Below are 12470 nucleotides of genomic sequence, written 5' to 3'. Positions count from 1 at the left end.
TACATTTGGGGTCCTGATAAGGTTTTACATTTTTAAAAATACATTTGGGATACCCGATAAGATTTTACATTAAAAAAAAGACAGTTGGAACCAGTGGCGGCTCCTCGGGGTGGGCAGGGTGGGCAATGCCCACCCTATTTGATTCTTTACGATAGGAAGTAAAATATTGATTTTTTTCTTTTTTAAATTATTTTTTTTGTATACACAAATATTTATAATAATAAACATCATTTAAGCCAACGGATTTTCTTCATTACATCCCGCAGTTTCCGCAACTGAGAAATTGCAGTTGCAAAAAAGTGCGTCAGATCTCGGCGTTATACGGTTCATGTGAGGATGGGCTAGTCCACCCTGGTCCACCCTCTTGATTGTAAGCAACAACATACGTTCGGTTTTCTATGTACGTGACTGAGAGTAAAGAATTCGAAACGCACGTCTTTGCATATCCGTGTTTTCTTGCTTCAAGCGGGGCACGACGCCCTGCCGATGCCGTCTCAATGTATAACTCGTACGCTGCGGGAGCGGACTTCGGATATTCGATTCAAGATTCAATAATTAATTTCGATTTTTCTGCTCATTTTGTTTGTAAAAGTATGTAGGTAATTATTTTTATTACTCTATTGAAATGTGGGTAAAGTGGTAAGCAAAATAATGATTATGCGAAAATTCTGGAATATTTTTTTTAATAAAAAATAGCAACACCGACATTAATAAATAATTTTTCATATCAAATGAAAATTCGTAATAACCATATTCGTTATTATGACACGGTGTTAACTTTATAATGAATTATAAATTAAAAAATTCGATTAATGAATGATGAGAATAAGTAATTGATTTATTATTGAAGTACGTATGTGACATAAATTTGTATGTTATTACATACGTATTTTTGTTTAATAAAGTAAATGCTTGCTTAACTGTAGCAGAGTCAACAAAAGTTAAATATACTTTTAATTTATTATTTAATCCGGACAGTCCACACAGTTTTGTTCCGCGCTCGTGCTAGGACGGGCGAAGCCACCCTGGAAAATCGGAAGTATTCGGCATGGTTCGTCGCAGACACGACTCTTCAGAATTCAGTTAAATGAGAAACTGCATTGTGCATTTAATTGTTATATAGTCTACTTCATTCAAATTAACGGTTAGGCGGTACCAAAGTAATTGTAAGTGTATTTTTTTCTAAAATGGCAAATCCAACTGCAGGCTGTGCGAGTACTATTAGAGAGGTGGTAAATGAAGGTAAAGACGTTGTGTTTTTTTTAATTAAAAATAAATTCAGTAGCATGGAACTTGATGATCTCCCGAAATGAAAAATTTAATCATTACAAACTCTCGTGGCAGCAACAGAGGCTTTAATAAAAATTGGTATAATAAATATTATTGGCTGACCGGTAGCGAAACGACAAACAAATTATACTGTTGGAATTGTTTGTTATTTAACGAAAAATTACGAACCCCTTGGAATTCCACAGGCTATAGCGACATAAAACATATTAGTACCGCTTTACAGAAACATGATCAATCTGAAGAGCACAAATTCGCGTCGTTAAAATTAAAATTACTAGGAAAACGAAGTCAAACTATACAAAATTCTCTTAATTCGGCTTATCGTGAAAATATTTTAAAGCAGAATGAGATAATTAAAGAAAATAGGGACATTATTAGACGTTTAATCGACATGATAATTTTCTTGGGTACACAGGAACAAGCATTACGGGGACATGACGAATCACAAAATTCTCTTAATCAAGGGAATTTCAAAGAGTTGGCAAATTTATTATCAAAATTTGATGATAAATTTAAAAAATTTTTGGATGAGTCTTCAGTAGGTATTTAGCGGTTTGTCTAAAACTATTCAAAATGATTTAATTGACAGTATCAACAAAATTATATCACAAATAATATCAGCAGAAATTAAACAATCACCTTGCTTCTCCTGGCAGGTCGATGAAACCACTGACATCCAGTGTTTATCGCAATTATCCGTAATTTTTAGATACGTAACAAACGGTAAAATTGTAGAACGTTTTATGGGATTTTTCAATGTAAGTGAAGGACGCAGGGCTAATGATTTATTTCAAATGTTGACAAATACATTTCAGGATTTTGATCTTGCAAATAAGTTAATAGGACAAACGTATGATGGAGCATCTGTTATGTCAGGGGAACTGAATGGTTTACAATCAAAAATAAAAAATGTTGCTCCTCAAGCACTTTTTATACATTGTTATGCCCACAGAATGAATTTAATTTTACAAGACTCTGTCAGTAAAATAAAGGAATGTCGAATTTTTGTTGCTAATGTGAACGGTTTGTCAGCTTTTTTTTCAAAATCTACTAAACGTACCAAAGTTTTGGACGAAGTGGGTACCGCACGAATACCTAGTGGTTCAGATACGCGATGGAATTACAAATCTCGCACAATTAATGTAATTATTAATGAAAGATCCGAATTGTTGGAAGTATTTGAATATATTTTAAATAGCGATGAGTTTTCTAGAGATCAGGAGTCTATCAGAGCGGCAGTTGGATTCAAAAACATGTTAGAAGATTTCACATTTTTATTTTTATTAAACACATTTTACATTATTTTTGAACAAACCGATGCCATTTTCAATATCTTCCAGTCTAAATTCTCGGATGTGAACTACTGCAAAAATAGAATACAAAATCTTTTGGCGACATTAAAAAACTTTAGAGAGGAAGATAACTATTTTCAAAAAATATATAATGATGTATGTAACATTGTTGGAGGACCAATAAAAAAACGCAGGATAGACCACGATTCAACAACTTATTTTAGGAGACTATATAAGGAAATATTAGATTTAATTATGAATCAGATTGATATTAGATTTAAAGATTTAGAGTTTTTAGCTTTTTTGGACTTACTAGATAAAAGTAAATTTACTTTATTTAAAAAGAAGTTTCCTCACGATTTATTAGATTTGTTATTAAAGACTTATCCAAAATTATTCATAAAGAATATATTACAAAATGAACTACAGGTCTGGTATTCCGATCCAGACATATTTGGTAATTCATCTAATTATTCAGATATTACAGAATGTATTTACACAAATGAGTTACAAAGTGATGTTCCAGAAATTTATAAATTATTATGCGTTGCATTATCATTACCAGCTAGTTCTGCGTCGGTGGAAAGGAGCTTTTCTACTCTTAAGCGCATCAAAACATTCAGTAGAAACTCTATGGATCAGTCTCGATTAAGTAATTTGGCAACAATCGCTATTGAAAGGGGTTTAGTAAAATATTTGCAAGATAATTTTGAAACTTCGAAATTTTATGATAATGTTATAGACCATTTCGCCCTCAGTAAAAATAGACGAATTGATTTAATCTACAAGCAGTAGTTAAATTAAGTAACAATTCATTTTCCACCGTAATAAAGTTTGAAATAATTTAAGTATTATTTATTTGTTCTTATTTATAGAATTTATTTTATTTTTTTGCATTTTAAAGTTGTTGGTATTTTGAGAATAATTTTTATTTTGCTTGTTGTTATATATTAATTTTATTATTATTTTGAGAATTTATTTTTTGTTTCACTTCTCATTTTTAATTTTGTTTTTATGTTTATTATTAGTTTTGTTAATTTTTGTTTTAACGAGTACGCTACATCAGATAATTTTCCAAATTCCTACTTTTTCTACGTGTATCTTAGTAAAGGTTTGAAATTTAACGTTTTCTTTTCATATTATTTCAAAATCTTCACATGTTGGTATTTGATGTACTGTGTACTTTGATAAACTCCTAACTCCCGTAACCCATTTATGTACAGAACCCTTAATTTTCCTTCCCTTTCCTCTCCTGGCAAGAGTTGCTCTGACCTTCTCGTTGGTTCTTGCTGAACGATATATGTAATATTTACAAAAAATATTTTGTATATATATATTTAATATATTATATATATATATAATATACATAAAATATTTATTATATTGACTGACATAGAGCACCAAAACAAAAATGCTCTCTCGCTCGCACAAAGATGTTTTAGATATATGTATTACAATACATACATACTTTTTTCTAATACATGTTATAACATACGGAAAATGCATTGCCCACCCATCGAAAATCACCACGAGCCGCCACTGGTTGGAACCCCCGAGAAGTTTCACATTAAAAAGAACCACATTTGGTAGCCCCGAGAAGGTTTTGCATTTTTAAAAAAGACAGTTGGGACCCCAGAGAAGGTTTGACATACTTAAAAAAAGACAATTGAGGCCCCCGAGAAGGTTTCATATTAAAAAAAAAAAACACACATTTGGCGCCCCCAAGAAGGTTTTACATTTTTAAAAACGTCATTTGGGACCACCGAGAAGGTTTCATATTACAAATAGACATTTCGCGCCCCCGAGAATATTTTTTATTAAAAAAAAAAAAAAAACAGTTGGGACTCCCGAGAAGGTTTCACATTAACAAAAGACATTTGGGGCTCCCGAGAAAATTTGACATTTTTAAAAAACACAGTTGAGACACCCGAGAAGCTTAAAAACACAGTTGGGACCCCCGACAAGTTTCACATTAAAAATACACATTTGGTAACCCCGAGAAGGTTTAACATTTTTAAAAAAGACAGTTGGGACCCCAGAGAAGGTTTGACATACTTAAAAAAAGACATTTGAAGCCCCCGACAAGGTTTTACATTTTTAAAAAGTCAGTTGGGACCCCCGAGAAGATCTTACATTAAACAAAGGCATTTCGCGCCCCAGAAAAGATCTTACATTAAAAAAAAGACATTTAGGGCTCCCGAGAAAGTTTTACATTTTTAAAAAAGACAGTTAAGACAACCGAGAAACTTTCACATTAAAAAAAAATTACATTTGGGGCCCCGATAAGGTTTTACATTTTTAAAAATACATTTGGGATCCCCGATAAGATTTTACATTAAAAAAAAGACAGTTGGAACCCCCGAGAAGTTTCACATTAAATGAAACTTGACGACTGCATGGCTATTGTGTTTTTTTCTCATTACATTTTTGTAGTGGGAATTTAAAAAAAATTGCGATGACGTCATCAACATTTTTGCAAGGACACGTATATCAGTTGGGATAGATGTAGTGTAATACTAAGAATAAAATTATTGTATTCCCAAATTTTCGGGAAAATGAATTGGGTCGTTTTGAATATTGATTTTTATAATCAATAAAATAACGAAACAATTTACTCGCGTATACGGCAACTGAAAATCGTTTATGTATAAACATTCTTAATTTAAGATGACAAGCGTAACAGCATACGTGAAAGTCAAACAGAGAAACTGTAAACAAAACGACCATCGGTTTTATTGCTTCGACTTCCGCTTATTATATAAAACATTGGGTTTTATTTTAATTCTTGACGGTGAAATTCACAATTGGTTGATTATAAACATGTCTATTTCACATTCGCGGAACCAAGTGATCGCATAAAACAAATGCAGGTCTGTAATGTTAAAGTCGATGTAAATAAGCGATGCTACCCTTATGTTTCAACCGAGTTTTTCCTTTAACAAATTTTGTGTCTACCAAATTGGGTTGGTTGGGGTGTAATACTAATAATAAGTGTTGCCTTTAATTTAATCAATAAAATAAATTGACTTCATTAATTTTTTTGAACCACCTCTTAAGAAAATCTAAAAAATATGAATGGAATGATAAATCACAAGTACAAACTCATCATATTTTTTGCATTTTAGATAGGATTTATTCAGCAAAATTTAAGGGTGACGTCATCAATTTTTTTAGGAGGGATGAACAAATACATTTTGAACAAAAGTTTACCATGCTTATAATAACATTAAAATATTCCCAAGATTTCAAAGCATTCGGTTTTGTAATTCCTGATTAAATCGATAAAATAAATTCACGCCTTCATTAATTTTTTTGAGTCACCCTGCATATGCAAATCCAAAAATATGAATGGAATGATAAATCACAAGTACAAACTCATCATATTTTGTACATTTTAGATACGATTTATTCGGCAAACTTTTGAGCTGACGTCATCAGTTTTTTGTAGAAGATAACCAAATATATTTTGACTAAAAATTTATTATGCTCTTTATAACCTTAAAACATCTGCAAGATTTCAAAGCATTCGGTTTTGTAGTTCCTGATTAAATCAATAAAATTAATTTACGCATTCATTAATTTTTTTGAGTCACCCTGTATATGCAAATCGAAAAAATTTAAATGGAATGATAAATCACAAGAAGAGACTCACCATATTTTGTACATTTTAGATAGGATTTATTCAGCAAAATTTTGTGGTGATGTCATAAATTTTTTAGGAGGGACGACCAAATACATTTTGATCAAAAATTTACCATGCTTATGATAATTTTAAAATATCTTCAAGATTTCGAAGCATTCGGTTTTGTAGTTCCTGAGTAAATCAGTAAAATAAATCTACGCTTTCATTTATTTTCTTGAATCACCCTGTATATGCAAATCCAAAAAATATGAATGGAGTGATAGATCACAAGTACAGACTGATCATATTTTGTACATTTTAGATATGATTTATTCGGCAAATTTTCGAGCTGACGTCATCAAGTTTTTGGAGGGGATAAGCAAATATATTTTGACTAAACATTTATTATGCTCTTTATAACCTTCAAACATCTGCAAGATGTCAGAGCATTCCGTTTTGTAGTTCCTGATTAAATCAATAAAATATATTTACGCATTCATTAATTTTTTTGAGTCACTCTGTATATGCAAATCCAAAAAATATGAATGGAGTGATAAATGACAAGTACAGGCTCATCATATTTTGTACACTTTAGATATGATTTATTCGGCAAACTTTCGAGCTGACGTCATCAAGTTTTTGGAGGGGATAAGCAAATATATTTTGACTAAACATTTATTATGCTCTTTATGACCTTAAAACATCTGCAAGATTTCAGAGCATTCGGTTTTGTAGTTCCTGATTAAATCAATAAAATATATTTACGCATTCATTAATTTTTTTGAGTCACCCTGTATATGCAAATCCAAAAAATATGAATGGAGTGATAGATCACAAGTACAGACTCATCATATTTTGTACATTTTAGATATGATTTATTCCACAAACTTTTGAACTGACGTCATCAAGTTTTTGGAGGGGGTAAGCAAATATTTTTTGACTAAAGATTTATGATGCTCTTTATAGCCTTAAAACATCTGCAACATTTCAAAGCATTCTGGTTAGCAGATTAAAAATTAAATTTCAAAATGTTGTTTTATAATTTTGATTTTTTTTCCAAAAATCTGGACGTTTCGGGTGAAAAGTCGATTCGGAGTTGTAAACTACATGTGTAGCACTATGTTATTTTATACAATTGAAAACCCATTTACTATGTACAATTTTGAAGTGACGTCATCGCATTAGTGGTGGGGATGATTAGACAAATTTTGGTTAGCGTTTTACCATCTACATGATATTCTTAATATAAGTACAAAATTTCACAACAATCGGTCGAGTACTTTCGGAGATTATCTGTCTAATAAAAATCCGGGGGCAGACGGACAGACGGACGGACGGACAGACGGACGGACGGACAGACGGACGGACAGACGGACAGACGGACAGACAGACGGAAATGGGAGACCTATTTCTTCGTCTTCTAGGGGTCATGAAAGATCGAGAAAACGTAAAAGTAGAGAGTCGGCCGACGGACTCGATTACAATACTTCCTTTGCTTACGCTCGGGAAGTAAAAAGACATTTAGGGCTCCCGAGAAGCTTTCACATTCTAAAAAAAACATTTGGTAGATCCGAGAACACTTTACATTTTTAAAAATACATTTGGGATCCCCAATAAGATTTTACATTAAAAAAAAACACATTTGGTATCCCCGAGAAGGTTTTACATTTTTAAAAAAGACAGTTGGTACCCCAGAGAAGATTTGACATACTTAAAAAAAGACAATTGAGACCTCCGAGGTTTCATATAAAAAAAAACACACATTTGGCGCCCCCGAGAAGGTTTTACATTTTTAAAAACGTCATTTGGGACCACCGAGAAGGTTTCAGATTACAAATAGACATTTCGCACCCCCGAGAAGATTTTTTATTTTAAAAAAGACAGTTGGAACCCCCGAAAAGTTTCACATTAAAAAAAAACACATTTGGTATCCCCGAGAAGGTTTTATATTTTTAAAAAAGACAGTTGGAACCCCAGAGAAGATTTGACATACTTAAAAAAAGACAATTGAGACCCCGAGAAGGTTTTATATTTAAAAAAAAAAACACAAATTTAGCGCCCCCGAGAAGGTTTTACATTTTTAAAAACATCATTTGGAACCGCCGAGAAGGTTTCATATTACAAATAGACATTTCGCGCCCCCGACAAAATTTTTTATTTTTAAAAAAGACAGTTGGGACTCCCGAGAAGGTTTCACATTAAAAAAAGACATTTAGGCCTCCCGAGAAAATTTGACATTTTTAAAAAAGACAGTTGAGACACCCGAGAAGCTTAAAAAACACAGTTGGGACCCCTGACAAGTTTCACATTAAAAAAAACACATTTGGTAATCCCGAGAAGGTTTTACATTTTTAAAAAAGACAGTTGGGACCCCAGAGAAGGTTTGACGTGCTTAAAAAAAGACATTTGGCGCCCCCGAGAAGGTTTTACATTTTTAAAAAAGTCAGTTGGGACCCCAGAGAAGGTTTGACATTCTTAAAGAAAGACAACTGGGACCGCCGAGATCGTTTCACATTCTTAAAAAAAATTGTTCCAAGGTTACTTCGACAGAACTTCCTTCGCCCTGGAAATATAGAATTCCGCTTCTTTGAAAAAATATAAAAAAATTTTGTTTTCTGATAACCTTTATACAGGGTCTCTAGAATGTATGGAAATGATTAAATATCTTGAGAACAAGTTCTACAAATTCATTGAAATTAGGTGTAGGGGTACAAGAAGTTGTGGGCTAGTTATTATTCGTCACACAAACATATCAAATAAAATGGTAACAGCTCTGCAGACAGCACGAGTTCGCAACTACGACTGATACATTTTTGTTGTGCAGTTTTTCGAACTAAGCGTTATTGTTAAGTACGTGACAAATTGCAAACAGCACATCTGGGGTTACTGGAGGACCCAACTAGTTCATAAATTATCGAAGAATTATCTTCGATTCTTTTCGGTGAACGAATGAACCGGCGTCAATAGCACCCCCCAATCCCTGCGCCACGGGAACGCAAATTTCAATTATTATTTTATTATTACTAAATATCACCGGGCGCGTTCTCTAATTTAAAGAAAATAGGGGGACTCATTCTTAATTTGATGAATAAACAATTCTGTGATGACGTGATTAACAAGATAATATTAATAACAAACCATTACCAATGCAAGACAAAAAATACAAAAGTGGTCACTGGTCAGTTACCATATTTCCTTAGCTTACTTTCGGGAAGTAAAAACTGTTTTGATTTGAGTGAGTTTGTCGTCACAAAACAGGGGACTAAAATTATTGTAACAGTCGCAATCGAACAGAATGTTCTGAATATTATTATTATAATTTTTATGAAATAAAGACGGGCGTATTTTAACATTTTCGAAAAAGTGGGGTAATTTCATCTAAATAAAAATTGCTATGACGTCATGAATATAGCATAATATATAGCAAAATTTTGGTTAGGCTTGAACCATCTATATGATACTTTTAATATATGTACAACTTGACAACAATCGGTCCAGCAGTTTCGGAGATTACGTGTCTAATAAAAATGGATTCAGACAGAGAGACAGACGGAAATGGGAGACTACTTTTTTTCCTACTATGGGGGTCGAGAAAATATTATATTATTATTACTTCCTTAGCTTACGCTCGGTAAGTAAAAAGAAGTAAAATGAGAATTACGCACGTGTATTGTCAAAGAGTTAATTAAACTTAACAGCACATATATTTTGCTGATCATTACATTTTATAAGGTAAAAATTTTATTTAATTTGGACGTAAATGTCTGTCAATATTTAATTAATATGGAAAAAAGTCCTGTGAACGAATTTAATAGGTAATTGGAAAACAGAAATATTTAAAATAAAGTTCTTTTATGAAGCAGCAAAAACAAATGACCAGATATGCACAAGTGTGCAAGCTTTTTTAAAATTTCGATTTAGACACAAGCCCAACTCGTAGTATGCAACCAACAATACACGTGGTTTGCATCCAAACTAAATGTCAAGCGAACTGTCATGTCAATAAACATAAATATTGACACAGTATAGAGCTCCACTGACCATGGAATCACATGAGGGCTCACCATCACCGCCCCCACCCTCAGACCCACCCCCTAGCTTGCCGCCACCGTTACCAGCCGTAAGTACCATAATAACTTTACGATCATTATATCACTTTATTTTAGAGACCTCGCAAAATTCCGCCCCAGCAACCACTTCCAGTGCAGGAAGACAATCATTTCGACAATGAGGTGGAGGGCGAAGTCGACGATGAAATTTCACAACAAATGACAGCTTCATACAGTGAAATTTCTTTCAAATCAGGGATCAGTCCCGAACTTGAAGCCCCCTTGTCTTTAACCATGGATCCTATACCGCTAGCCGAACACATAATGCAGAGACCCGTTACTCTGAGTTGTGATAGAAATATCCCCTCTTGTAAGCCACTGGGGCCTTTGAATCTAGAGGGCACGGTGCACGTAGAGGGGAACATGACACATTTTGTAGCTGAAGATTTAGAATATAAAATAAAGTTGTCTAGTCCTGTGACAAAGAAAGGAGGTGGTGAGGGGACAATGATATTGCGTGGGGTTACAAAGTTGTGTTCTAGATACGCCTCCTTTACCAGGGGGCTCCAGGAGTTGCACCCCTAGCACTCTCTACAGGCAGTTATTGGTACCACAAGTGGGGCAGTTGGATTCAGGGTTGTTGAATGATTTGGAGTGTGAGGCGCAAAAAATGGCCACTTCTATTGATAATTTGACTGAAAATTTGTGCGGGATTTTACATTCTGTAGGTTTTGGTATGTTCTGTGGTTTGTTTTTAATCTAGTTATTACAGATTTCATCAATTACGGCTGATAATGTAGATGTCTATAAAAACGCAGTGTCGAAAATGTCCGACGCCATGGATTCAAACATTAAAGTATGTATGACACAAAAAAGTGACTGTGGGGGGCTATGAATGACAAATGGATAAGTGTGGTTTTGATTTAATAGTATTAAATTGACCCCCGTGTTCACTTTATACATGTGTTTAATAGATGGAGGTCGTATGATATTGATAACAGAAAATTTAAAAATCTTTTAGTACTATAGGATTTGATCTTTAAACAATTCCTCTCCTATCATATGACCTCCATACTTTATTTAAAAGTCATTTAATGTTAGCATTTGTAATTCTTAGAGTATGTACACCATGATGGCGAAAACAGAAGAAGTTACGCAAGCTATGAAGACGGTACAAAATCACGCAGCTAGGATGTATCCTTTCAAAATTCGTCTACATCAGGTGTCTCAGATTTTTACAGGGAATATTACTACATATTTATAAACTTAAATGAATCGCAGTCTGAGACAGCTGGCAATTTCCTTGTGTGTTTAGCAGTTTTCCTTAATTCTTTTACCAGAAAAGAAATTAAAAGGTTAGTGGACCTGTTTGAAAGTTACGTTTGAGGCGAAATTTAGGAAATACGTATTAATTCTGTAGATAGACAATGAAAGCAAACTGTTGCACAAGTGACCAACAAACGATGCCTAAACTTGTTTATATAAGATCTTGTGCTCCATTTTAACGGTGTTCACGCGTTTATTAGTATCAAGGCTTTTTGTTGACGCTACGTTGTTATAATTTTATATTTTATCTGCTTGTTATACACCTTTTTATTTATTAATTCGCAGTATTGTTTTAAATTTTATTTCATCATTCCTGAGCGTTTTAACGGATTTTTATCTCTCCGACAATGTTTAGCTATTTTTGTATAATAAAATTCTGTTACCAAATGTTTAATAATTATTGGAGTCTGGGATATGTGTATTGTGTATGCGACGCATCGCCATCTAGTGATTGGTCGTGATTATAGAAACGGTTTGAGTCTCCGCTCAGTGTACACAGCTGCCCCCTATCATTTTTTTTCATACAATCAAGAATAAAAAAGTGAACACGAATCTGAATTTCAAATTCGACTAAAATTGTTATAAATTATTCTAAGCATGTTATTTAAGTGTCGTTGTCTCGTTTTTGCCTTGAAGCCGTAGCGGCGCCTTTGAAAAATTCGCAAATATGCACGTCGAAACAGGCGGGGTTGTAAATCACGTAATTATTTACTGTGGGAGAATAGAGAATAATTGCGGTGCAGCTATTTTCCGTTATTGCGATTTTTGCAAGTGTTGCGAGAAATTGCATAACGGATTCTGCCATAAATTAGCCAGATAGTGGAAATTGTGTTCCAGTGCAGTACAGTAAACAATTTCTTTTACGATCCTTTTAACAATCGCGTCACGGTT

The 12470-nt window shown here is 33.5% G+C and overlaps 2 protein-coding genes across 3 annotated transcripts; both read left to right on the top strand.

Moving 5' to 3' along the window:
* Positions 1-1187: 1187 nt before the first annotated feature.
* LOC135141901 (zinc finger MYM-type protein 1-like) lies at positions 1188-3377 on the top strand. Its single transcript, XM_064073477.1, has 6 exons — positions 1188-1242; positions 1476-1767; positions 1880-2048; positions 2106-2313; positions 2356-2545; positions 2807-3377. Exons 1-6 carry the CDS (start codon positions 1188-1190, stop codon positions 3375-3377), a joined length of 1485 nt encoding a protein of 494 aa, XP_063929547.1.
* Positions 3378-10202: 6825 nt separating this feature from the next.
* LOC135141390 (BLOC-1-related complex subunit 6) lies at positions 10203-11966 on the top strand. Of its 2 annotated transcripts, none has more exons than XM_064072450.1 (6): positions 10203-10324; positions 10371-10746; positions 10796-10977; positions 11026-11109; positions 11371-11447; positions 11594-11966. In XM_064072450.1, the coding sequence occupies exons 1-6, from the start codon at positions 10247-10249 to the stop codon at positions 11637-11639; spliced, it is 843 nt and encodes a 280-aa protein (XP_063928520.1). In that variant the 5' UTR covers positions 10203-10246; the 3' UTR covers positions 11640-11966. The 2 variants fall into 2 exon arrangements, with proteins under 2 accessions (XP_063928520.1, XP_063928519.1); XM_064072449.1 differs by having other exon boundaries at positions 10371-10749.
* The last annotated feature ends 504 nt before the right edge of the window (positions 11967-12470 follow it).

Source organism: Zophobas morio, unplaced genomic scaffold (assembly GCF_036711695.1).
Source record: "Zophobas morio isolate AGI-343-1 ecotype UQ-CSIRO unplaced genomic scaffold, CSIRO_AGI_Zmor_V1 ptg000044l, whole genome shotgun sequence".
Taxonomy (NCBI): domain Eukaryota; kingdom Metazoa; phylum Arthropoda; class Insecta; order Coleoptera; family Tenebrionidae; genus Zophobas; species Zophobas morio.
Note: the sequence above shows the minus strand (reverse complement) of the source record. Positions and strands in the feature narration are given on the sequence as shown.